General features: G+C 42.4%; 1 protein-coding gene across 2 annotated transcripts; it reads right to left on the bottom strand.

Moving 5' to 3' along the window:
* Positions 1-110: 110 nt before the first annotated feature.
* LOC115792013 (sodium/potassium-transporting ATPase subunit alpha-1) lies at positions 111-26,546 on the bottom strand. 2 transcript variants are annotated; one of them, XM_030746348.1, is made up of 23 exons: positions 26,321-26,546; positions 13,603-13,716; positions 12,700-12,759; positions 10,888-10,989; positions 10,654-10,755; positions 10,296-10,409; positions 9,925-10,059; positions 9,213-9,330; positions 8,862-9,130; positions 8,476-8,784; positions 6,371-6,505; positions 5,883-6,078; positions 5,621-5,796; positions 5,388-5,524; positions 4,991-5,141; positions 3,522-3,690; positions 3,264-3,418; positions 3,003-3,126; positions 1,941-2,086; positions 1,723-1,853; positions 993-1,094; positions 748-839; positions 111-490 (listed from the first exon to the last, which is right to left on the bottom strand). In XM_030746348.1, the coding sequence occupies exons 2-23, from the start codon at positions 13,603-13,605 to the stop codon at positions 462-464; spliced, it is 2,955 nt and encodes a 984-aa protein (XP_030602208.1). In that variant the 5' UTR covers positions 13,606-13,716; positions 26,321-26,546; the 3' UTR covers positions 111-461. The 2 variants fall into 2 exon arrangements, with proteins under 2 accessions (XP_030602208.1, XP_030602217.1); XM_030746357.1 differs by lacking the exons at positions 993-1,094; positions 1,723-1,853 and having other exon boundaries at positions 748-818; positions 2,062-2,086.

Here is a 26,546-nt window from a genome sequence, read left to right as displayed (position 1 = left end):
CATTTTTTTGGAATTTGGGACATCTTTTATTACAAGATCAGGCATTCCCAAGGGTTCAGGCTACAACGGCTGGAGTTTGCCAAGACGTGATAAAATGATGACAGGGAACATTTGTGGGACCTGACTCGAGCGCATTTTTATTTAACGTTTATAACTGTTAAAAACATGTATAAAATTGGTCCTGTTTCAGAAACAAGGCACGCATAGTCATGTCAATGTTCAGTGTTCATGTCATTATTAGCATTATCATTTATCAACATCATCAAGCATCATCATCACGTTCCAACTCAGTATTTGTCTAAGAGTAGTATCAAGCATTCCCTAATATAAAAACATGTTCCAATTTTTTTTTTTTCTTCACAGAGGTTAAAATTTTATTCCGAGCAGCAAGACAATATTCATGCAAAGACGGGAGTGGAGGAGAAGATACGAGCTGACTGGACTGACAGGCTGACAGGTCTTTAGTAGTAGGTCTCCCGTTCCACCCAGCCTGGACACAAAGGGGAAGAGAACAAGTTGATTAGATTTAGAGGCAACTCATTGGATAGATATGATCCATTTTATTCAAAAGCATGCAAAGACGCTGAAGGACGGCACATGATTTAAGAGACTCGAATTTCTCTATTTTAACCACTGGCCTGAGGGAGAAAGAAAGGAGAAGGGGGGAAAAGAAAAAACAAAACAAAAGGAATGGGCAGCAGATGTGGAGCAAAAAAAAGATAATAAAAGCATGGATTCTGGACTCACCTCCTGGGCTGCGTCTGAGGATCAGCTTACGGATTTCATCATAGATAAAGATAAGCAGGGAGTAGGGGAAGGCGCAGAACCACCAGTTGGGCCTGCAAACACACAGACACACAAAAAGAAGATGAGAAACTGATTCAGAGCCCCAGGTCTAAATGAACAATATGTCGTAGGTAAATCAGATTAGAGTCAGTACAGTACTTAGTGGTGGTTTCCTTGGGGGGGGGGGGTGTTTAAGCATTACTTACTTAAGAGGATACATTCTGAGGGCGACATCCATGCCTGGGCAGTAGGACAGGAAGGCAGCCAGAGCGGTCTCCTCAAACAGCCCAAAGATCAGGATCTTGTTCCTTAAAGAGCAGTTGAATGAATCAGGCTGAGTATTTATGGCTGTTTTTGTCTTGGTGCTGGGATTGACTTCAGTCATGTTTAATGTGAACATTAAACATGACTGAAGTTCCACAGGTTCAAACTGTTTGCTAGTGGTGGCCAATCAGGAGAAAGTTGGCTTTAAGTAAAAGCAGCCTTAAAGAGAGAGAGAGCAGCCAAAACAGCTCATTTTAGCCAGCTGATGACCTTGGGAAGCACTTTGCACGATTCACAGTTCAGAAATCCTTATTTATCTCAGCCTGGGCCAGAAATCCTCGAGTCAAGTCCATAAACAACAATGTGGAGCTCAAACTGTGGAGAATAATTCCCCTTTAAAACTACTGACACTGATCCAAGGGACTGATGCAAACCACAATCTGAGTGCCTTTTAAATAAAGTATATCCTTCTTAGAGCCCAGAATATACACAGAGGTTAACTGGAGGTCTTCCTAGAGAAACAGAACTGCTACTGCAATGTGGATAAACAAGCATGGCATTAAAGTTGGCAGCTCTGATTTCAGGACAAAACATCCACGGCTTAGTTCACATAGAGGAGACGGAGGATACTGATGCAATGTCACATTCACAAACAGAGGATATTTTACTCACTTCATGCCCTGTTGGAAGACGGAGTTCCTCCTGGTCTTGCAGATTATCAGATCAGCCCACTGTACGATGACGATGCTGACGAAGAAGGCTGTGTGACAGGTGAACTCCACGATCTTCCTCTGCTCGTAAGTCTGACGGAGAACACGCAGAGTTTATACCGGCTGCTGATGGAACAACTGTTATCTTTACTTGCTGTCTGTCCTCTAAGTCTTACTGACCCACTGTTGTCCGTAGCTGTCTTCCAGGTCGTTGATGTATTTATTATCCCAGGAGACTCTTATCCCTACCAGGGTGGCCGGCAGGAAGCCGTTTTCAGCCAAGATCACAAAGTAGGTGAAGAAGCCTGCCAGTGCCTGAATCATACCTGCAAGAGGGAAGCATTAAGCAAAGAAACACCGTTATGTCACTATGTCAGACACTGAATAACATTCTGATGTGTTAATACCAAAAATGACGACTACATGCAGTTAATTAGTCTATTTGGAGTCTGAAATTAAACTGGAATCAATAAATGATTAAACAGATCGGCTTTGCGCTATTTTGGGAAAAATGAGACGAATGAGAACGTCGGTGACTGAGTCAGTAAATATGATTAGCCGGTCTTTTGGGGGGAATTTTCCGGATCAAACCATTTGTCAATGGGTGAATAATTAAGCAAATAAATCAGGCTAACCAGTCTCTGAGGCATTAGAGACTTAGAATATAAATTACGTGTCGACTAAATTACATCTTAAAAATCATTATCAGTAAGATGAATAATCCATAAAAAGATGCAGTAATTAAATGTGTGGCAATTTTTGCAAGATGCATTAAATATCATAAGATATTCAAAGAAAGGATACTGCTCTGTTTGCACAAGCATGATCTTATTAAAAACAATCAGGGAAGCAAGCAAAAACATGTCACTATCAGTTCGGCTTTGAGGAATTTAAAACTAGAAGCGTCAGGGTTTGCTTGCTTCTGCCGTGTTCTTATAAGGAAGTTCAAAATGGTCAGAAGGGTCGGGCCTATTCCTGGCTTTATTACCGAAGAGGGAAACATCAAAAGCCTGAGGTGCTGCTCTGTCATCACTCAAACGTACAACATGCGTACACTCCAGTTCTCTATCAGAGCAGGACTATTTATGGTGCGTGCCTCTTATTGTTATCTTGGACCACCCAGACACTGATTTGCCCTCTACGGGGTGGGGAGAAATCCACCAGGGAACCATGTCTAGAAAACATGCGGTTCAGTGGGGGTATTTCCTAAATTTGTATTCCAAATCGAGGTTGCTCGTTTACCAATTTGTCCGTAGGCTATGCTGATGAGCCTCTCATTCACCAGCTTGTCCGTTTTGGGGTTTCTGGGCTGTCTCTTCATGATGTCGCTCTCAGCTGCTTCGTAAGCCAGGGAGATGGCGGGGACCTGCACAACAGCACCAAGCAACAAAATAAGCTGACAGAACCAAAAATCATCATAAAGTGTGAGTTCTCTGTTTTTAAAATCAGGTTTAAAAAAAAAAAAAAAAAAAAAAAAAAGGACTGAACATCATGCATCTCTACCATATCAGTTCCCAGATCAATACAGAGGATGGTGACGGTTCCCAGGGGCAGAGGGATGCTGGCGATGATGAAGAGGAGGAAGGGGGTGATCTCAGGGATGTTACTGGTCAGAGTGTAGGCGATGGACTTCTTCAAGTTGTCAAAGATCAGACGGCCTAATGAGACAATGATAAAAATGTGATGTTTTAATGGCTTTAATGCTCCAGCTACACGAGAGTAAACTAGTGTATTTTTATCATAATCAGCACAGCCTGTCACCTTCTTCCACTCCAGTGACGATTGAGGCAAAGTTATCGTCCAGCAGGATCATGTCGGCGGCCTGCTTGGAGACGTCGGACCCGGCGATCCCCATTGCGACACCAATGTCTGCTTTCTTCAGAGCCGGAGAGTCGTTCACGCCGTCACCTGTCACGGCCACAATGGCGCCCTGCAAAGAGAAGGCCGTGTCAGAGGCAAAGATGAGGAGAGAGAACGCTAAGGTAAGAGGTGCCGTTTTGCTCTCAATAAGTCACCACTCTTGCTTTTGAGTGACATTTCGATTTTCTTAAGTTACACTGTGTGACACAATAATTCCCTGTTGTGTGAAAGAAAAGCCTCAAAAAAGGTTTTAGGGAAACTCCTTTTATTTTTGACAGCGCTGACAGCTGTGATAAAAGTGAATAAGAGACAGAGGTGGGATCAGTGGGAGAAAAGTCCTAGTCGGTGCTACAGTGCTTTGTGGGACAAGGCTGTGAAAGTATTCAGGAGATGTGCCAGATGCCAACAGAGGCAGAAAAAAACCTGTGGGATTTCCTTCATTTAAAAAAAAAAAAAAAAAAAAGCGCATTTCAAATATTTGTCACATTAGTTTTACACAGGCCTCCCACTCAAGCAAATGAACAGCTCACCAAGCATATTTTTGAGATTTATTAAAAGATGATGATAAAAGAAGCTGACAGCTCAATAATTTATAGCTGCCATGCACTAAACGTGCGCCAGTAAACTACAAGGCCTACACCTGATATGGTAAATATTGTCTGTTAAAGAGAGGAGATGAGAGATGCGTTTGAATTATTACAGTCATAACAGTCTGCTAATGCCGCCCTGCAAATAGCTCGGACAAATCTGTGCGTCCGAGTTGCTGAGGAGCTGAAATGAATTGAAGTTTCTGGGCTTATAAGATGAAATGAGCACAGTCATCAATAACATCCTCCCAGGATGCATTTAAATGCATTCTGTTTAACTTTCTGCGGAGTAACACCTGTACTTGGATCACGAGTGACTACCACAAACACTTGATCCTGAATCCAAACTGTGTAAAACTGGGTTGGTTATGGTTTCATCTGGAATAAAATCCTAAATTTAGGATGAATAGAAGAGTGCTTACTGGTTGATCAGACAGGAAAACAGGAAACATTTTAATAAATAAATCCATGTTTAAAAAAAAAAAAAAAAAAAAAAAAAAAAGAAAAAACTTAGAGTTCCCTACTTACTGATGTACACATGAATATTCATGTGGACGGGTGAGCTCACAGCTTGACAGATGTTACGCTTGATTATTCAGCCAACTTGGTAATCAGACCAAAGCAATAATCATAACCAAGCACTGGGAGAAATTCATTGTAGTATTTGCATAACAAGGCGCAGGCAGGTGCTGTGTTTGCCAAACTAAAAGCAGGAGCACAAACGTTGCGTGTGTTTGTAAGTGCAGGACAATCCACCCCATTTTCAGACTTGTTTTGCTCTACCTGTCTCTGGCAGCCCTCCACAATGATCAGCTTCTGTTGCGGTGAGGTTCTGGCAAAAACGATCTCCGTGTGGTGCTTCAAGATGTCGTCCAGCTGCTCTGGTGTCAGATCCTTCAGATCGCCGCCATGAACGACGCAGGCCTTGGCATCTCTGGAGGGAAAAACGACATTCATTAGGTTATCTGAACTCTTTTATGCTTAATTATCCAAAGGTGGAAATGATACTGTAATTTAAACCTTAAAGAGGAGATGGAATTTTAAAGAAAAGGAGGTATAGCCACATTTAAAACTAAAAGGGACCAAGATTATGGCCATGAGGTACTCCACAGTGTCTATATCAGTTTGTCCTACTTCTGTACTCAAGCTTCCAGGATTTCCCCCTCATGAAAGTTGGTACCTTGGATTGACTTCATTGATTGGGATGTTCAAGCGTGCAGCGATGTCCTCAACAGTCTCATTGCCTTCAGAGATGATACCCACACCCTTAGCAATGGCCTTAGCTGTGATTGGGTGATCACCTGTTACCATAATAACCTAGGAAGAGGGAGGTTTATGCTCATAAGTCCACCGAATCAACACTCAGTTATGAATTTAAATTCTGTTGATTCAATGTGATCTCCACATGCATACCTTGATTCCAGCGCTTCTGCATTTACCCACAGCGTCGGGCACAGCAGCACGAGGAGGGTCAATCATGGACATGAGGCCAATGAAGCACAGGTTCTCAGTGGGGAAGTTCACCTCATCAGTGTCAAAAGCAAAGTCCTCTGGGAACTGCTCATCAGGCAGGTGATAGTGGCAGAAACCTGAATGGGAAACAGTGTGGTCATTTAAGTTTTAACCCAGTATTACAAATTCAGAAACGTAGCTCCCAGCAGCCAGAGAACCTCACCCAGTACTCTCTCTCCCAGACCTCCCAGCTCGAGGTAGGCATTCTGGAAAGCGTCTTTCATCTCGTCATCCAGAGGCTGCTCTTTGCCCTGCATCATGATGGTGGAGCAGCGGTCCAGAATTCTCTCTGGAGCTCCTTTCATCACCAGCAGGTGCTTGGACTCTCCTTCAGAACCGGAATTCTTGTGAATGGAAAGCTATGAGTACACAGAAAAAAAAAAAAAAAAAAAAAAAAAAAAAAAAGGAAAAACAGGTCAGTTCAAGCATTTGAGAGTTTGATTTTCTGTTACATGGCACTGAACAGGAGTGGCCCTCCAATCTCATTGTACATCCTGTATAATGACAATAAAGGCATTCTATTCTATTCTATTGATGTGCTTTTCACAATTTTGAACACCAACTTATATTAAACACCATCCCATATTGTAGATTTAATGTGAAATAACCTGATATCAATATTCCATAACACATTAAATACTTTTGCCATACCTGGTACTTGTTAGTTGAGTTGAAAGGGATCTCAGCAATTTTGGGCGTTTTCTCTCTGATTTCCTGGACTGAACCGCAGCAAAGCTCAATACACTTCAGCAGAGCCGACTCAGAAGCATCACCGGCCACATCTCTCTGGTTGATGAAGGTGAGAGCGGGGGGCATTAATCACAGGCACATAAGCCAACTACTCAAGTGCTTTGGCAAAGTATTGGACTTTATGTACAATTTATGATTCTGAAAAACTTTCTCAGTTAAATTAACTTTGGAATAAGGCACACCACAAGAAACACTAAAGAAAAATGCCCGTTACAATTTTTCTTCCCATTATAATTACTGGGCTTGATGAAAACCAATCCCATGTTTACCCTTCCCTCATTCTTGTAACAGTGGCTGACAGGAAAATAATGAGCAGTGAAAGAGAATGACTGGTAATTATACAAGTGATACCAGCCAGACATTTACAGCTGATTAACACACATACATGTGCACGCTCAAGACACCCACACAGTAGTAGGTTATGGACTCAGGGGAAAGTCTTGGAGCCAAGAGACCCACGTGCACCTGTGTGTGTGTGTGTGTGTGTGTGTGGGGCTACGTGTTTTGGGGGTGGGGTTCACAATAATTATGTAGTTACAACATGTTTGTGCGCACACACTCCGGTGGGAGTGATGTGAAGGAAAACAAGCCTTTGTGCCTGAGAGAAAAATCTTAGCAGGGGTAAAAATAAATCTCAATTACAGAATTGAGCCTGTGTTAGACTCAAACTCGTTCTGTGATAGAGAAATGGAGAGCCTGACCAATATAAGATTTTTAAGACCGATGCTGATATTTGGTGATTTCAAAGTCAGATAAATAAGCCGATATTTTTAGCTTTCAGATTTCCCCACCTTTTATGTTTAGTTATAGTTACGAGTCCTTACCAAGATAATCTGACAATGCAGTTAAAAACTAATGTTGCTTTAATAGATTCCTCTTTTACACTCTGACTCTGCTCAGATCAGCTGCTTGTTGTGTTGCGTTCCAAACACATGGTACAACAGGGAAGTAACAGAGTGCCTTCACGCAGACAAATTATGTAATATCAACACTCATAACGTGGTTTAACTGCGTTTCTCTCATCTCTTCTTCAAATTTTAATTTTTTTGGAAGTTATAAATGCCAATACTGATATATCGGCAAATATCTAAAATCAGTTGACATATCTGTTGTCTGACTACCCAGGTTACATTGACATTCTCTTACTTGAATATATACAAACCTACATCCAATAACTATGGATATCAAGCTTTTATAGCTATTGTCCAAAGAGGCCACCAGCTGCATTTCTTATATCAGCTGGGCTCTACAAAAGGTTGTTTTCTAGAGTGCAGCCAGAGCTTCTGCCGCAACTGTTGAATGCCAAAGTGTTACGTAGGCCTGTTTTAAAAGGGGGCTTTTATCACAGGCTTTGCAATTCTTTGGTTAGTGGCACACCATAGAAATTATCAGTGCATCTCCCAGCTAAGTCAGCCCACTGGAAACGCCGACACAGAGTACTGAAGCTTTGACGCCCTTTTGCTAAATATGTCCTAAACTGCTTTATCATGAAATATACACAAGCTGTAGTATCATTATATGTCCTTTCACAGAAGTGAGTCAGTCCCTTCTCCTTTGTTAGTCTTGAATATTTGAGAGGCATTCATGCATCTGAACAGGTGTTCGAAATGCTGGGAATAAAGTGAACAGAGAAAAAAACAAAACAAACAAAAAAAACAATAGGGCAGAGGAACACTTGTGTTTCTCAAATTGTCTGAAAAAGGGCAAATTCAAATTCAGATAATGAGTCAGCAGTACTGGAGATTTAAATCCTGCCCACATAATGAGCACACAAACTAAAAAGCCTACAACAACAGAAAAACCTTTCTTGCTGTTCAACAAAGGATTAAAGAGCACAGACTTCTGTTTTTAGCTCTGAAAGCTAATTATTTCCTGAAATACATTATGCAATCCACACATGGAAGGGGAAAAAAAAAAAGAAAAAGGAAAAAATACATATATATCTGGTTGAAATTATTCAAACAAACAGAAGGAGAAACCGTTTCTGCACCAGGGCAAAGACCTACCTTCAGAATGGGAATATTGCTCTGCTCGGCCAGGAAGACGGCACGGTTGCACAATCCGGCGATCCTAGCCAGAGCAGCCCAGGTAGCGGAGCTCCTGTCAAAAGAGGTACCGCTCTGGTTCTCAGTGGTGTCAGCCTCGTGGATCTGGTTATCAAACCACATGTGGGCCACGGTCATTCTGTTCTGGGTCAGGGTGCCGGTCTTGTCTGAGCAGATGGTGGAGGTGGAGCCCAGAGTCTCGACCGCTTCCAAGTTCTTCACCAGGCAGTTCTTCTTGGCCATACGCTTAGCAGTCAGGGTCAGACACACCTAGACACATGATTGCATGGGTCAGCCAACTGCTGATTGATTGGAATCTTTAACAAACATGAAACACCTGGACTCACAGTGACAGTAGCAAGGAGACCTTCTGGCACATTGGCGACAATGATACCAATAAGGAAGATGACAGCCTCAAGCCAGGTGTATCCAAGGATGAGGGAGAGGATGAAAAAGGACACGCCGAGGAAGACGGCCACGCCAGTGATGATGTGGATGAAGTGTTCAATCTCGATAGAGATCGGAGTGCGTCCGACCTCAAGTCCAGAAGCTAGGGTAGCGATACGACCCATGACGGTCCGATCTCCGGTGCTGATCACGATACCACGAGCAGTTCCTGTTGCAAGGATGAGATTATTAGACAAAATAAATAAAATGTTGCTTTCTCTGAATGCATTTGATGCATCACGCCATTATACCTTCAACACAGTTGGTGGAGAAAAAAGCGATGTTCCTCGTCTCCAGTGGGTTCTCGTTGGAGAAATCAGGAGTACGAGTCTGGGGCTCAGATTCACCGGTGAGAGAGGAATTGTCCACCTGAGTGGGGAGGGGAACCAACACAAGTGAGACTTAGTAACATCTGCTTTAGGAAAAAAAATACTTCGCCAAATGTTCACGAAGAAGCTCAGGTTTAATTTCTCTTGGGTCTTGACTTCAGTTTGGGACCTAAAATGGGTCAGAGTTTTTGTTTTCCATAACAAAACAAGTGCTAGTTAAATAATGAGGCACAAGTCAAATTATTAAACTAGTGACTTCAAAGAAAAAGTCAAAGAGGGTAATTTGGCACTTCAAGCTCTACCTCAGAGTAACATGGCAGTTTGATAATGAAGTGTTAAAAATATGAACAAAGAGTGCTCGACATTGTTTGAAATCCACAATAAAAACAGAGTTAATTGGTCACAAAGAGCCTCAATTCGATGAAAAGAAGCATTTTGATTTTTAAAGAGATTTCAAGAGCTTCAAAACACCAAGAAGCAACTGCTAACTGAAGGATAGCAGCAAACTGCGGGTTTAAAGAATTTCCTCTGTAAGATATTATTGAAGAAATTGTTTTTCCGGTTTAAAGAAAAAAAAAAAATCATTAAATAGAGGCTCAAAGCAGACATAAATGACTTATTTTGGAGCACCCACCTTGCAGCCGTGGGCAGAGATGATTCGCAGATCAGCAGGGATCCTGTCACCACCTTTCACCTCCACTAAATCACCGACCACCACGTCCTCAGCGTTGATGCTTTTCTTCTCACCGTCACGAACAACCAGTGCTTGCTACGAGAGAAGAGATATGACAGTCAGACGCTGATGTGAGACAAAGGGGAGGGGGGAAAAAAGATTATAAGATTAAGATGTCAAGAGCAATTTATTGTTTTGGAGCAGCAAAGAGGGAATTAATGCAATAATCACTGACAACACTGCTTTCAGGGTCATGCAGGCAGTCAGTAGGGATCTTTGATTAATATAAGACATTTATAAAAAAAAAAAAAAGGTTCAAGTGTAATGGGCACCTGTGGGACCAGGTTCTTGAAGGAGTCCATGATCTTGGAGCTCTTGGCTTCTTGGTAGTAGGAGAAGCAACCAGTGATGATGACAACAGCAGAAAGCACAACACCCAGGTACAACTGAATGGCAAAAACAGCACATTTAGACTTTTTCATGCAATTCCTTTCTTAACTAATTTAACTTTGACTGAAGTTAAGCTTTAGAAGCTAAAACCTATTAGGAGCCACTGTCTAACACTGCCTGCTTTATGATGCTGTCAAACTGGCCAATATTATAAGAAATTGCCCTTGAATTGCTTCTTATCAAGTCTGATATCAAACTGTGGTGAATTCATATTCCGCACAGTCGAGGATGTTATCTTACATTATCATTGGCAGGTTCCTCCTCCATTGCAGCCTGAATACCATAGGCCAGGAAACAGAGGATGGCACCAGTCCACAGAAGCATGGAGAAACCACCAAACATCTGAAGGAAAACAAAAAACAGGAATTACCTTTTAAGTTACAAATTTTTTGAAAACTTGCGTTACCATTTAACAAAGAGGACAAACCCCTCACAGTCTTCTAAAATGCACCAATAGAAAGATTTCAGTGTTACCTGTTTGCAGAATTTGACCCACTCTGGAGTGGTTGGAGGAGGAGTGAGGGCGTTGGGTCCATCACGGGCCAGAATCTCAGCAGCCTTCTCACTAGTCAACCCCTGCCACGAAGAGATACAGAAACAGGATGTCCTAAAATGCACCAAGCTGACACACAAGGTCTTTGACAATGACTTGGAACAATGTCTGCCTATAAATGTCTTCATCACCGTTTCCCAGCCTGCCGCACATATACACGCTGCCACATATTTAAGCCTAGAGGGGACAGTAGGTGCTACTAGTTGCCTAGAAACACAGCATCAACAGAAAAACAAGGCCATCTCCTTCATCAGCAGGTAGGAGGAAGGAGGCAGGAGGAAGATGAAGAAATGAAGACGTGGAGAGAAAGATGAGGCAAATGGGATCATATGAAATCAGGGCAGAGGGGCGTCTGTGGCTAATAAATTATTCACAGCTGCTTTAGACGCACACATGCATGCACACACGCAGAGCTCGGAGACCCCGGTTAGAGGCGCTGATTAACTATTCTCCTTGATCACTCCTGCATGACCAGGAGCACATTTGCATGTGGAGATGGGGCTATTTAGAGCGTGTGACTGAGATGGCGGAGGGGGAGGGTGGAAGCATCTTTAAGGCAGGAGCGTGCATTACGGTTCAGGCAATGAATTAAATGTATGAATTATACAATAGAGTCATCTTGCCACCAGGCTGATACCAAGAAAATTAAGTGCATTTCCTTTTATGGGTGGCACGTGAGGCTCTATGCTGTAGATTCTGTTAAAATAAAAATGGAGGGCTTTCTGACTGGGAAAATATCTGAAGCTCAGCTCCCTCCAAATGATTGACGGTAAAGATTTGAAAGCATTTTCACTCAAAAATAAACATCCCTCAGCCTCCTCTCTCTGTCTCAGGTCACTTCCTTTTCCTATTTCCATTTCCACTCCTCCTCTTTGTAGCGCTGTTTCTCAATTAAAGGTTTTAGCTTAATCCAGTTGTCCTAAAAGTGATGTCCAGGAACCCCAGGGGTCTATGGCCTATAGCCAGGAGGACCCACAAAATATTTTCTCTCAAAGTCAAACAATTCTGTTCTAAAGAGTCCTCTTTACAGATGGGGGTCATTTATGCCAGTGAGACAAGCATATTGCAGCCATTACTCCCTCCCACGTTATCTTTGGACCCATATGAACTCTGATATGCTTCATCAATCTGCCATGAACAACAAACCATTCCTGCTACTGCGTAGCTTGGCTTATTATCCAGCTAGCCAGCTGGCGAGCACAGACAAATATTTTAGCAAATCCGCAGCATCAAGTGACACATCTAAAAATCGGTGTTAGGATTATGTTGGGGGGGGGGGGGGGGGGCTCTTTGGTAAATTCAACCTTGGATGCATTCCCAGGGCCCCAAAAGTCTCCTGACCCCTGGATTCATCCAGCCTGTGAGAGCAGAGCCTGCAGACGCTGCCTCAATAACCCTTCGTGATGCGAGCGCCGATCACTTCCCTCTTTAAACAAAGTCTTGTGTTTAATTCAACCAGGCTCCATTAATCATTCATGTACCAAATGTCAGCTATCAGACTGAAGAGAAAAATGGAAGTTAAAGGCAAACAGCAGCCAGTGTGCAGCTGGTATTTGATCTTTATCTAATCTCCATGATAAATGGAGACACTTTGATGGAAATACTCTCCCAAAAAAATTACATTACAATGCCAGAGTTCGGAGACAAGAACAGTAGCTGGCAAAGTTACACCATTTAAAGTTTCTAGGGCATGCAGAGAACCAGAGAGGAGCACATTTTCAGCTTAAACTCACATTGGTGAGGTCCGTTCCATATTTACGGTTGAGTTCATCCAGGGTCAGCTTGTGATCATCCTGCAAGGACAGAGACAAGATGGGATGAGACCAGAGTTCATGTAATCCAAGTTTGTGTGTGTGTGTGTGTGTGTGTGTGTGTGTGTGTGTGTGTGTGTGTGTGTGTGTGTGTGTGTGTTCAATATGCTAAAAGCCAGCAATATTTACAACACTTTAATTTTACAATACAACCTCATATAAGGTAAAGCTAAAACGATGACAGAGGAACAAATGAATGAATGGACAGAAAGATGGATGGATAAGGAGCTGACAGCTGGCATGGAAAAGGGAAGTAGGAGAGAGGAGGTGAAAGACAAAAACGGGAAAGATAAATGTAACATAAGTAGGAGGATGAGCTGAAGGAAGGTAGTAAGCAACAGGAGCATGAAATGAAATGAGGAAGGAAGAGAGAAAGGTGGAGGAGGGAGGGAGTTAGGCAAGAAAAAGAAAACAGAAGGAAAATAAGCTTGCAGTGGCAGGAGGAGGAAAAAACTCATTTTGAAAATGAATTTTTATTCAGAATGTAAAGACAAATTCATATTTGATTGGCAAAATAAGGTGTGACAGATCAAGAAATCAAACCTTCTACTTTGACAACTTCATGAATATTAATGTCAAACACCATTTCATGGGTTTTTAGTACTGCCACGCTGCATTTTGGTAGTTTGTGTGGTGGTGTGTTTACACGAGAAACAGCAGCCAAGAAGAGATACAATAAGGAAGCAGAGGAAGAAGACACTAAAAGCCAACACAATACTGAGGACAGAGTGTTCGTATGAAATGCGGGACACTGGACAATCAAAGGAAAAGGTCCCGCGGTGAATGAATGTAGCAAAAAAAAAAAGTGAAGGCTGACACACTCACCATGTCCACTTCCTTCTTCAGTTAATCCATATCCTTTTCTTTCTTCTTGCCCTTCGCCTTCTTCTTGCCGCCCTGCTCCGAGGTCGCAGCCAACTCATACTGCTCTCGTCCTTCCTGGAAACACGGGTCAGATTGGGGGGGTGAAAATGAGAAACAGTTTTGTTACAGAGATTAATCAATTATTCAGTTCTCTATTATCAAAAAGAAAAAAAAAATCTCATTATCTAAAGAAGCTCTGGCTGATTTGTGAATGCCATCAGTAATACACAATCTGGCCTTCAACAACGTACAAAGTGGGGTGTTAATAATGAGACGCATTCAGAACGGTTCTGTTGTATTGCTTTAATGATGAAATAATTTGCCGTTCTCTCGTTTCACAGGATTTGGGAACATGGCAGGCAAAGAATGAGCAGAAATTATAATATTCCACAAAAGTAAGCACACTGGTACTTAAATAGTGCTTTTCTACCCTCAGCACTCAACGTGCTTTCTTACTACGAGCCCCATTCACACAGTCTCACATGCACTCATAAATGCACCGTTTTTGTCTTCCAAAAAACAAAAAACAAAAAAACAAAAACAAAAAACAAATCATGGTTCAATATCTTGCCCAAGGACACTGGGTACTGAGCTGGGGATCAAACAGCCAACCTTCCAATGGATAGGGAACCCGCTCTACTTCCTGAGCCACACTGAAACCAACAGCACTTACACAATAGATGGCCTATCTGATTCGTCTGAGGTTTGGTACACAGTTGTGGAGGGCCAAGAACTAGTGCCAAACTGAACACCATCTGGATCTGATCCAGATTCTGGAATTGCACACTACTTGAATTTGACATGGCAAACTCCATTTAACGCCTGTTTTTGGCCATATCTCAGCTTTGTTGCAGTAAGAAGCAGATCACTATTGTCCATTTGATCATGATATGATCAGGATACGTGAATATATGACAACTTTTGACTATCAATCCCCCTATTATGAGAAGGACAACATTCAAATCAGCTAAAAGGTCTGCCAGGGGTGGGGTTTGTTGCACTCTGCGCCCCTTCTTACAGATGCTTTTGTGATTGCCCCCCCCCCTCCAAGGTTTAACTCTGGTTAACTTTGTGTCTCTGCTCACGGTGAAGAACTCTCCAATGGCCACAGCGGCTTTGCCAACAGTGAGTATGCAAGCAATCATCTGCCAGTGCTGCCGTGTGCATGTATGTAACAGACTGGCTCATAACTGGACATATGAGAGGCTGATTGGCCGGTCACCAATCCAGTCTGAACGCAGTGAAAACCGGCCAATTCTGGTCCTTGGCTGGTCAATCTGTGTTTCTAACATTTTTTTATAAGTTGTTTCCAAATTCTTAAAAAGAAAACTGTTTACTTGTGACTATGTATGACAGTCGACCAAATATTTGATTCTACTTTTCATAGGATGCCTATTAATAAGATTTTATTGATAAAACCCATTGTCAGCTCTTCTTGGGGGTGTATTTCCTTACTGATTCCCTAATGATTTCTGCACAAGATGTTAACCCTACCACTTAGTGCCTGAGTATGAACACAAAGGAGTTAAAAAAAAAATTTTTTTATATTCCAAGTGGTTGCACTGCACTGACCTTCAATGACCTTGATAGCACACAGCTGGATAAACTTATTAGCACTAATAAAAGGAACCAATATGCTGTGAGGTATTTGATTCCGATGGATTGGACAATTCAGAACCCATTCTGGATTTCTATTCATATCCTTATAATATTACATCTACCTTGTAGGTCTGCTGCCACTACATCAAAACCTCCAGCCTAACATTGTGTAGGTTCCCTCTTGTCACAACAAGGACATGGAACTGCTAGGAGTATCCTGTAAGATAAATGTTGAGGCTGCTCAGTGAATATTAATCACTGCATGACCCTTTTGGGTGGGGGTGGGGGCTTAACCCAGGTTGCGAACCACTGATTTAAATGAACTGGCACCACTTGATAGTACAGACATGCTAAAAATGAGTTTCTCTAAGGTGAACCCCTCGTGGTCCAAACTTTTCTGTGCAGAAACAAAGTCATGCATAAGTAGAATGATGACTGCTGCTGAGGTGCATCTGATGTCTCGTGACTCAAAATGCCAGAAGACATTTTGTCATCCTGCATTTTTTTCAAGCCTCCATGTGGGTCAGTGCACTTAAAAACCAGATACAAAAATAACAAACATGGCTGTGTCGAAATCTCAGAAAACTGAAACTGCCACAAACTTCAGCAGACAGTCCAGGAAAGAGCCATCAACTCTTAACTTAGGTTATGATGTCATTTGCTTTGTCAGAGAAACAGAAAACATGATCTAGTACTGGATCCTGGCTTTCTGGATGCCATCTGTCCCTGCAAACAGCTCTCCATGGGGTACACATTTTTAGCAAACTTATAAAAAAGCTTTTTCTGTTTTAAAAAAAACAAAAAACAAAAAAAACACAACTTCCATCTGTTTCAGCCCAAATTTCTGTTTCATCAACTGACAATTTTGCTAATTTAAGTAAATTAAGCGTTCAAAGGATCAGTTAAGCTCTAGGGGGACATTTTAATCTGCCTGCATCAATAATCACACTTCAGGGAGGAGCATTTTGTGCTTTTTGGTCAGTTGGAAGATAAGACTCTCTGTGTGTGGTGAGCCAGATTACAGTGCTGGGTGAAACTAAATTTTACTTGTTGAAACACCCACATTTGCAGTAAAAGGTGTCACTGTTGCAAGCGAGCACACACACACACACACACACACACACACACACACACACACACACACACACAGAGCGCTTTATTCACTCACCAACAGCTTTTCGAAACAACGTCAGCAGTTATGCGCCTCAGCCAAACTCCAAAGCGGAACAATAAAACACACTAGTCATTTACTAGTAGTCACACATTGTTACTCTAGTAGTAAAGGCAGGTTTACATGTGATCCACTTCAAGCAAGGAAGTGCCCTTGATTTTACATTTCTAAGTCACATCATCAAGTCTCAGACTTTGGCACAGAAGGACGATCCCGTCCCTCTGCTGTGCCCTTCAGACAGAGCAACACAGGGCTGCACAAAGACTGCTAAATGGCTAAGCTAGCGGGTGTAAGAGACAGAGTGGCAGAGAGAAGGTGAGAGAGAGCAAGAACAACTGAAAAATTAGGGGTAGAACTCAGCAAGGTATAAATTCATTTGTTCAACGGTGTAAAATAAAACAGGCCAACTCCATGTGCTGCTGAACACAGTCATCCTGTCCAGGCTTTTAAATGAGGTGAATATAATGAGGCTACAGTTTATTGACACTATAACCAGATGGCCAACATAGCCACTTTTTATATACGAGGATATGAACATCCTCCTTTCAAACTGTCCAAACCCCAAATGGCGATTATGTCACCACGTCCCAAAATACTGAAAATAATGATGAAACAGGAATAGGAAATTACATCATTTTACTTGTATTCAGTGCTGAAACGCATTTCATGGGGAAGATTTGCAAGGTTTTTGAATCAGTGCAACTGATGTGTTTTTAAAGCACTTCACTATCATTCAGTCACTGCCCTGCTTTGCAAATGTTGCATAATTATGTACAAAGTTGAATTCTCAAAGAACGAGAGCAGATGACCAAAATTCTCAAAATAATATTTTCTTCCCAGTTTAACAGAGTAACCAAAACCTGACATTCACTTAAATTAGACTCAAATATCTCAGTTATTTTGTACAAAGTTATTCGACTATGTTCAAACGTGTAAATTCCGATTTTTCTTCTCGGTCCAACATGAGACCGATGGTCTCATCCAGCACCATCAGATTAAACACCAGGAAAAGCCTCAGCTGCCTTTGGTGTTGTTGACATATTAACACATTACATGAAGACTGACCATGGTTAACATTACTGGATAAACACCACCATGTTAACATTAATCGATAGAAGACTTAAGGCCAATACTGATTTTGGAGATTTAAATAAAGCAGAGTTCCCTATCATTTGTTATATGTAGGCATCATCTTACTTTATTGTGGATTACTCACTCCGCTCATCTCTGCTCAGATCAGCTGGTTGTTGTTGTTGTGTTTCAAATACATGTTGCTCACAAGGAAGGTGCAGAGTTCCCCTCTGGTAGACAACATCAACACTCATACCAGGTTCAAGGACATTTTCTCCCATCTCTTCTTTTTAAACTTCTGTTTATTTGGTTGTTATAAATGCTGATACCGATATATATGAACATGCCAAATATCAGCTGATATATCACAGAAATCAGTCCAGGTTGAATCATGTTGGCTTTATAGTGTTTGTGGTACGAGGGAGAGAAAGTTAAGCCGGTGTGTGTTTTGAGCAGGTAACAGAAGACTGCAACTCTAGAAGCTCACATCGATCAGCAGTTAAGTCCCATCAATAATTCAGCACTGTACAAGGTTTAAAGGTGTTAGCATGTTAGCAGGGAGGGAGGAAGGCTGCCCAACACCAGGTGACTGCTAATGAGCCATTTGTCTGCACGCAGCATTGAACTGTGCAGCAGCCATTTTGATAATTCTTTAGGTGGTGATATTTTGGACCCAAAATGACCATAAATGGACATCCTGGCCACAGTCCCGGTCATGGAAACATGCTAACTAATTTTGTTTTTCTACCGCATTAGCCCTTAAAGTTTCCCAGGGAGCCTCCAGAACAGAGTGAGTGATCCCGAGCACATGTTATTGTTGCTCGAGCCCCCTGGCCAGCTAAGCTGGGAAAACACTGAGTCTGATTCTCACCCTCAGCCTCTGGAGTCTCAGTGGGCCCTCAGGGGCCATCTGGCTTTAGTGAGAATGCTCATGAAGAGTGGACCAGAGCCTGAAGTTGGACACATTGTTGTTTCCAACAGAGATGACACCGATTTGTTTGGGTCTCAACAAAATACAAAAAAAAAAAGTTTTAAGAGGGGAGAGGAAAAAAAAAAAAAAAAAAAAAAAAGTCTGAAATCCATATACATATACACATTTTCACATCCTGACCGATGTTTTAATGATATAAATTCATTCACTTCCTACATTTCACATATCAAAGAATACCAGACTTGTATATTAAAAGAATACCGTCCCTCCCAAGCAGTCAATAAATGACACTTTCTACTTTAATGGTTTGTGATTTGGTCATTTGTCACCCAGAACTGGATGGAGTTTCAAGCTGAATGCACTCAAAAACATAAAAAATTTTCTTGGATTTATACATTTCAGTTCTGGTTCTCTTTAATTACTGAGTAGTAGTTGCATTTGCATTAATTTTCCTAATTAGGGCCTGACTGATATAAGATTTTTAAGACAATACCAATAATTTAGTGCCTTAAATAGCAAATATATCAGCCGATATTTTTCTTCTTTCAGGAACACAAAACCGATTTCCCCAAACAGCTTTAATGTGTAACTATTACTGAGGCCTTACTAAGATAACAATGCAGTTTTAAAATAAACGTTTGATTATCACAACAAGTCTTGAATTACTCGTTGACGCCCGACTCTGCTTGGATCATCTAGTTGTTGTGTTTCGGATACCGATATATTGGCTAACAGGTAGTATTAGCTGATATCAGGGAAGCTCTGGTCCTAACAATTAAAGTTCTAGCTTTCTTAAGTACCACAGCAACAAGTGTATTTCCCAGCAGTCTTGATACATAAAAGTGGCCACAACAATGCCAGAGAAACCCTCGCTCAGGATGGTTATCTGCAATATTTTAAAATCACCTGATATTTCAAGTCTTCCACTTCAAGTAAATGATCAGAGTCTGCGAAAATGCCAGAACAGAAATGCTAACCGATTACAGAGCACAAAGAAAAAGAAAGCTGTTTACATCTGACAGGCAACAGTCAAGCCGGAGCCGCTGCACCGCTCCCCTGCGTCTGCTCCTGACATTTCTTTTAAAAGACCGAGTAGATTGAAAAGTGAAGTTACCCACGTCTTAAAGCTCGGTCAAATGAGTCCTCATTCTGTGTCTCAGCCAATGCAGTATTTTTTTTTTTTTTAGCACCATCTACTCTATGACAGCCTTGAACTGGCAAGTTTACACTTAATCCAAGTGACACCCAGATACTATTTGTAATCTCACGGCATTTCATTTAATTCATTCTGCTACTGATAGCATTTGGCCTCTAAAGGCATTTGCCTTGACTATAAAGATAAAACGGTGGTAATCCTTCTGCAGCACCAACACGTGGCCTTAAGTCAGCCACATTTGTCTGGCATTTCTTCCTCCTGTCTTTGACGCGGTACTGGTGAGGCACCGGTCTGTGTGTTTAAGGGAAAGTCCCACTTGATCAGTTGCATCACTTTTAAACCCACTGAGCTTGCTGTGGTCCTCTCAGATATGCGTGACATGTAACGAAATCCCATCAGGGATTTTACCCGCCGCCTGTCTTACTCACACTGTACAGAGATGACTGTATCCCCCATGACAGTGCTGCACCTGCCACTTTACTAACTGCTGCTCAGACACTATAAATGAACATGCAGAGGTGTGCTGCACCCGCACTTACTCCAGTCAATGTTGTGACAGTTCATCTTCCGGGTTTCAGAAGGGGCAGCAGAGTTAGGCGACTGAAGCTTTCGATTCCTCGCATTCATAGACGCTTCCTGTGATCCATTTCATGCCGTCTTTTCTCACTTAGAGGACAAATCAACTCAAAGCACAGAGCCGGAGAGATTAACAAGATCAAGGCCATCTTGATATTGTGCAAGACATCACTTTTTTGATGTCGATTTGGCTCAAAGCACAGCTGCAAACACAGATATACAAGATGTTACTTCTGGGGCCCGATGCACGTTTGACTGTGCCACTTCCTGTAACCTTGAAGAGCAGCATCCAAGGTCAGTGTGCTCAGCAAACTCCTGGTAGCAGCAAAGTGGTTAAGATTCAAAACAGAGTGCAGGGAAAAAAGCAAAATAAAGCCTAAAGAAGAAAGGGGAGGATGGAGAAGAAAAAGGTATGAAGAGAACAAACAGATAGATGATGAGAGGAAAGGATTTGCTCTGAAAAATCATAGCTGGTGTGGATTCTCCCTGAACAATGGTCCTTTGTACTACTTTCACAAAATCCGCATCAAAAACACAAACAATGGGCTCAGAAACCGTTTCATGTGACTGTTAAGACCACAGGCATGAGGGCTATTTTATCCATTATGATGCTGACATGGTTTTTCTTTCAGCCCTTTTTGGAGATTTGTGGGAATTTCTAAACCATGCTGGAACCATATACTCCCCTCTACGGTCTGTCTGCAGGAAGGCTGCACTGTCCAGGAACTGTCACCAAGATGACACGGCAGACCAAAAATCAATGACATTCAGTTCAGTTTTTATTGGTGATTGAAGCTGATTCTGAGAACACTGACCAGTAAGAAGAAACCTTAGAGTGAAAGAAGCCTGACAAAGTGTGAGTGTAGTGGGGATGCATCCTTTTCTGAATGAACGAGCCTCTCCAAATGGAAGCAACTTCACCGAGGATTTCTGGAGGCCTCTTTCCCCCCACCGCTCCTCCACCCCGCTTCTGCTCCTCGCATGGGAGAGCAACATCCTAAAGGCGGACATCAGAGGAAAGCGGTCGAGCGGCCGCATATTTTAAAGCGCACGCAAACATTTTACAGGCAGAATTCCTGCGAGCAGTCCTCACTGGTGCCAGGGTCTTTTGCCAGATACACAAGCTGCTCATTCAACTGTGCCCACACACACACATACACGCACACATACACACACACACGGTCCTGGGACTTTGCCCGGTTGCTACCAGTGACTATTGCCACACCTCTTGAGATATGTGAATGGACAAAGTCATGTGTTGTAGCCCCTCCTCCTCCTCCCTCTTTCTTCCCATGCCCCATGCCCACCCCCTTCATCCTTTCATTTCCTCCAACTATCCTTCTTCTGTTTAAACAGTGAAAAGAAAGTGTGTTAATTTACATGGGGGTGGTGGTGGTGGTCTTGTTTAACACTCTGTACACGTTCTGTGACTCAGTTTCTTTCCCACAAAAGAACAAAAGTGAATGAATGAATGAATGAATGCCTGGCCTTGCTGGAAACTCAGTGGGCACCTCTCTGCTGACAGGCTGCTGCACATGCAGTTTAATGAGGATTCAGCTCACCTTTAGTCAACCCCCTGATAAACCGGATCAATCATCTGGTCTTTTTCAGGCATGTGAGAAATAAAGCAAAGAACTCATTAATGTGAGAGATCATAGATGTACATATCTCTATGATGTATCATTTCTTCAAGCCAGGAGGGAGAAAAAAAAAAAAAAAAAAGTGTTTCCTCAAGTATTCAAACTGCAATTTCATAATCACACGAGCCAATATCTCAAGGATTCAGCCTGTAGAACTGGGATCTGGATTTTTAACATGGAAAATTCCCACATTTCCTCATGCAGGAAAGGAGCACAAAAGACAGCAACCCGTGTGCTCTCTGGAGTTTTTTTTTTTTTTTTTTTTTTTTTTTAAATGTCCATGTTCCACATTTGCTGAGCAACAGGCTCGCAGTGAAAGTTCAAAGAGCTGCCACGGAAAACAAATCACACGGCTCAAGCTTCTTAGCAAAACAGAGGGGAAGACTGAGGGAGGGATGGCATGTGGAAGAATTGGAGGGCGGGAATTATTTAAAAAAAAAAAAAAGTAAGCATAAGCCAGAAATGAACTAGCAGAGAAGAAAAGAAAGAAGAGACGAGGCTAAAGACGGCAAACAGATTGATGAGACGCAGCGAGCACAACGGGCAAAGATTGAGCGAGTGCATGAAAAAAAAGAAGCAGAGAGGCGGTACGCGGTGTTCGGAAACAGACAAGGGGTACTGTGTGACAAAGGTCCCAGTTAATACACAGTGACTGCCAAGTGGAAAGAATTTTAAATCCCCAGTTAGAGAGGGAGAGGGACGGGAGGGGGGTTGGAAAACAGGTACAAACAGAGAGAGAACAAGGGGGAAACAGACTGTAAGGAATGGATGTGAAGGTGTAGATTAAAAGTGGGCAGGGGTTGGCGTGCTAGGTCAGCTTATGGAGGGAAGACTAGAGTGAAAAGTCTTTAATCTGAGCGATGGGACGCTGCTTTCTCTGGCATTCTACAGCAACATTAGCCTCCTTCAGATAATTTCAGTGCTCACAGCATGTACACTTGTATATAAAACAAAGAATCTCAACTACACTCATGAGTTACATATTCTGTATGCAATCTGCAAGCTAAAGCGCATCTGTGTCCTTACCCATTCTTTCCATAGAGCCAATCTGCCTGTCATATATTTATGACGATGTTTTAGTAAAGTGTTGTAGCAACACGTTTCACCTGAACAGCTTCAGTGATCCTTGTCACCAAGTCTCTACAACTCCCCCAGGGTTTTCCTTGAAAGATATTTCCTCATTTGGTGTTTCTGATGATGGAGGATGGCACGCTAAAAGATCAGACCAAAGACTCCCATTGAGACTGATTTCAAATGGTTATCATTGAGTGACTAAGTGTCCTATGAAGGGGGCATCATCATCCTGAAGGAGTTTATGCCCATCGGGAAGGAAGTGACCAACTTTCACATTGCAACTTTATAAGGTAAGCTTTAGCTGAGAGCCCAGAAATACCCTAGTCCAATCTCGCCTCCTGTAGCATCAGAGAAAAGAAAACCCCAGCCAAAACATTCAGGCTTTCCAGTGCAGGGCCTAGAAACTGATGATGATGTCACAGGGGTTAAAATCCATCTTTTATATACAGTCTTTGCTGTAGCTTAGCCTGTTGGTGAGGAGAAGACAGAAGTCATAGCGTGTCAAGAACTTCTTTGTATTAGTGTGCTCATTGGTAAAAATAACTACAACTGTCCACTGCAGCCAGTGTTTGTGCTTTTCTTTGCACTTCTTCCTCTGTGGTGAAGTCTGCTATGGACTTTTCAACCAAATCCTCTCTGCAGAGGCAGAGAGCTACACAAACCAACCATGACCATAAACCTGGGGACAAGTGGACCCAAACCATGGCAGCAAAAAGCCATCAGACCCCCCCCCCCCCCCCCAACAGCACAGGTCAAACTTTTTCTCTTCAATTTGTCACCCATCTAAACCTTTAAGCTGTGCAACAAGAAGAAGTATGATTAAGACCGCACTAAACACAGACCTATTTCGTTTGATAACCCAATATTTACACAACTGAGATCATTTTGCCCCATCCCACCCGTCTGAAGCAGGATATTATTGGTGAAAATAAACTACTAAAACTAAATCGTTCCTTATTTTTTTTCCTTATACGGCACAAATGCACAGCTCTGAAAACAGATGATTTTAAGATGCGAGACCTTAATAATTCAGCCAAATGAGGAGAAAGCGATCTAAAAGGTTGAGTCAGGTAAGATTATGAAATATTTAGTCTGCTTCGCCCCATCGGTCTCCTGGAAACAGCTGTCTCTGCTCCCAGATCCCCGCTCCGCAATGCTCATCTAGTTAAAGTGGAGAAGCTGCAGTTTGAGCAGGTGAGGTAACAGCCCCCTTTCACCCCCCACATCAGTAACTGCGCTGTGAATTTAAATGAGACCAAAAAAAAAAACAAAAAAGAAAATAAAAAACATAAATATAGATATGCTACAGCTGCCAGCTCCTCTTTCCTAAAGAGCTTTGAATCTGAATGGTTCATTCAGTTTAGGGAAAAAAAAAAAAAAAAAAAAAAAAAAAAAAAAAAAGAGTGGCATTGCACAGAAATGTCCGCACCCCCTCCATCATGTCTGGAAGTTGTTCAGCAGTAGCAATGCGGCAACTGGTGCCTCTTGGCTCCCCCTTAATACCCCCCCCCCTCCTCCTCCTCCTCCTCCTCCCCAACCTCGCTCTTGAAGCAATCAATCCACCCTCTAGCTCGCTTGCTTTTGTCTGTTTATTGCACTGTGCTGCAGATGTGATGAGAGAACACTGAGACGCGTGATGAGGGCAGCAAAGGGGTAATCTCATCCTCATATTAGGAGTGAGTGGGAGGTGCACAACTGAAAAATAATCTTCAGTGCCATGCTCTTATACCTGTGCTCATTCTCTGCCCCAGTTCTTCTCCACTGCAACTTAACCCCCCCCCCCATTCACACCAGGAAGGCTCTGTAGTGGCGATTATCTCTTTCAAGTCTAGCTATTTTCTGTGCCAACACTGAATGTATTGGGGACGAGGAGAGACACCCCCACCCCCATTCTCTCCTGGAAAGGAGGCAGGAAAGGAGGAGAGACACGGGTGGGGAAGGGGGTGGGGGCAGGGCATGGCTTTCATCACATATGGGAAGGAAAAAAGCAGCAGCAGCCAAGAAGCTGAGAGAGAGTGAGAGGGGAAAAAAAGAGTGGTAAATGAACGCTGCAGAGAGACGAAAAAAAAAAGGAAGAGACTGAATGAGGCGTTCTGCTTCACATCTCCCGCCAGATCTCTCGGCCCATCTTTCCTCTCCCTCCATCCACCTCTCCATCCCTCGCGGGCTGAATCTATAATGAGTGTTTCTACTGCGCAGAACGGCAGGGTGTGGCGACTCCTGATATTACACACAACGGGGTTCAGTTTCATCCCGTACAATTCAAGTTAGAGGACGATAACAGCCACGCCATGAAGCTGAACAATAACTGAGGCTGGTAGATTAAGAAGGTCGGGTGAATCTTTCCTCCAAAATCCTGGCATTAGTATATGATTAATAAGACTGAAAAGGCATGGGAATTTAATCATTTTAAACACGTCACAAAAAAAAAGAAGGGAAGGAGAGAGCTTAGCCTGCACTTTACAATGTTTAAAGATAACTTTCAGCAATATAAATGGAAGCTCAACAATCAGTCAGTGCTGGATTACTGTGACACGGTGCATATTTGAGTTTTTTTTTTTTAATATGGCAATGCTTTCTTACATTTTATTCCTGCGCCAAGCGCCACTTTAAAGTCAGTTCCAACGCCTATAATGAGCTGACATCGCACAAAACTGGCCAGAAAGCAGTCACAATCGAAGCAATTCTCCCTAGAAGGACCATACGACTGACTTCAGATGAGTTTAAGATAACCGGTCACAGTGCAGCAGAGAAAATAGGTCGGGGCTGTGAACATATCCCTCCTACTGCCAAGCTGTTATTCTCTGAATAAACGCTCGGTGCTAAAATAAAGTAGCAAAATGTTACAAAGTGGCCCCAAAAAAAGGCGCAGACATTTTCACAGGATGTGCGACTCATGAAGCACTTTCCCCACACGAATTAAGGTTAAAGTGGCCTTTAAGTCGGCGAAATAACCCCCGTGGTCATGTACACCGTTACTTTCTCAAGCCTGAGCGGGTTTATTTCCACAGCTGCAACGTCGCAGCCAGCGCCGTGAAACTTTGACAGCCCGGGCGGTAAAGAACATCCCGTTATGTAACCGGACGCCGCCGAGCCGCTCAAAAGCATCTCTGTGAGCCATGGAAACTTCTCAGGAGTCATTTTGTTTGACAGTTTTAAGTCAATGAGAGGGAAAAAAAGGGGGGAGTCTCGTTCTATGAGGGTTGAAAACACGGAAGTACCCCTGAAGTGGCGTTTAAGAAGAAAGCATTTTGAAGCGTTTGGAGAAAATGTTAAACACATGTGATCCGTCCGCTCCCCCCCCTCCCCTCTATCTCTCTCTTGTTACAGTATCAACATCGGTTTACAAACCACTTGTTTGAATGGTGAAGTTTTAAAATCACCCCACCTTTACCCACCACTTATCTCAGCGGGAGCAATAAAAGCATTTATGGAGTCGAACAAAGAAAATTTATACTCACTCCTCTTCCCATGGTTGCCAAAATGCGGGGTTAATTCTTCCCAGTTCAAGTAAAAATTGAGAAACAAAACTCCACCTTAAATTTATATACAGTTAAAAAAAAACAAAACAAAAAAACAAAGATAAAAAAATAAAACTCCTGGATGTGCCCGTTATTATTATTATTTTTTTTGTAATTTTTTTATTTATTTTTATCGTCAGCACGTGTCACTCCTCCACAGCACACA

This window comes from Archocentrus centrarchus, chromosome 2 (genome assembly GCF_007364275.1).
Source record: "Archocentrus centrarchus isolate MPI-CPG fArcCen1 chromosome 2, fArcCen1, whole genome shotgun sequence".
Classification (NCBI taxonomy): Eukaryota; Metazoa; Chordata; class Actinopteri; order Cichliformes; family Cichlidae; genus Archocentrus; species Archocentrus centrarchus.
This window is presented reverse-complemented; position numbering and strand designations above follow the sequence as displayed.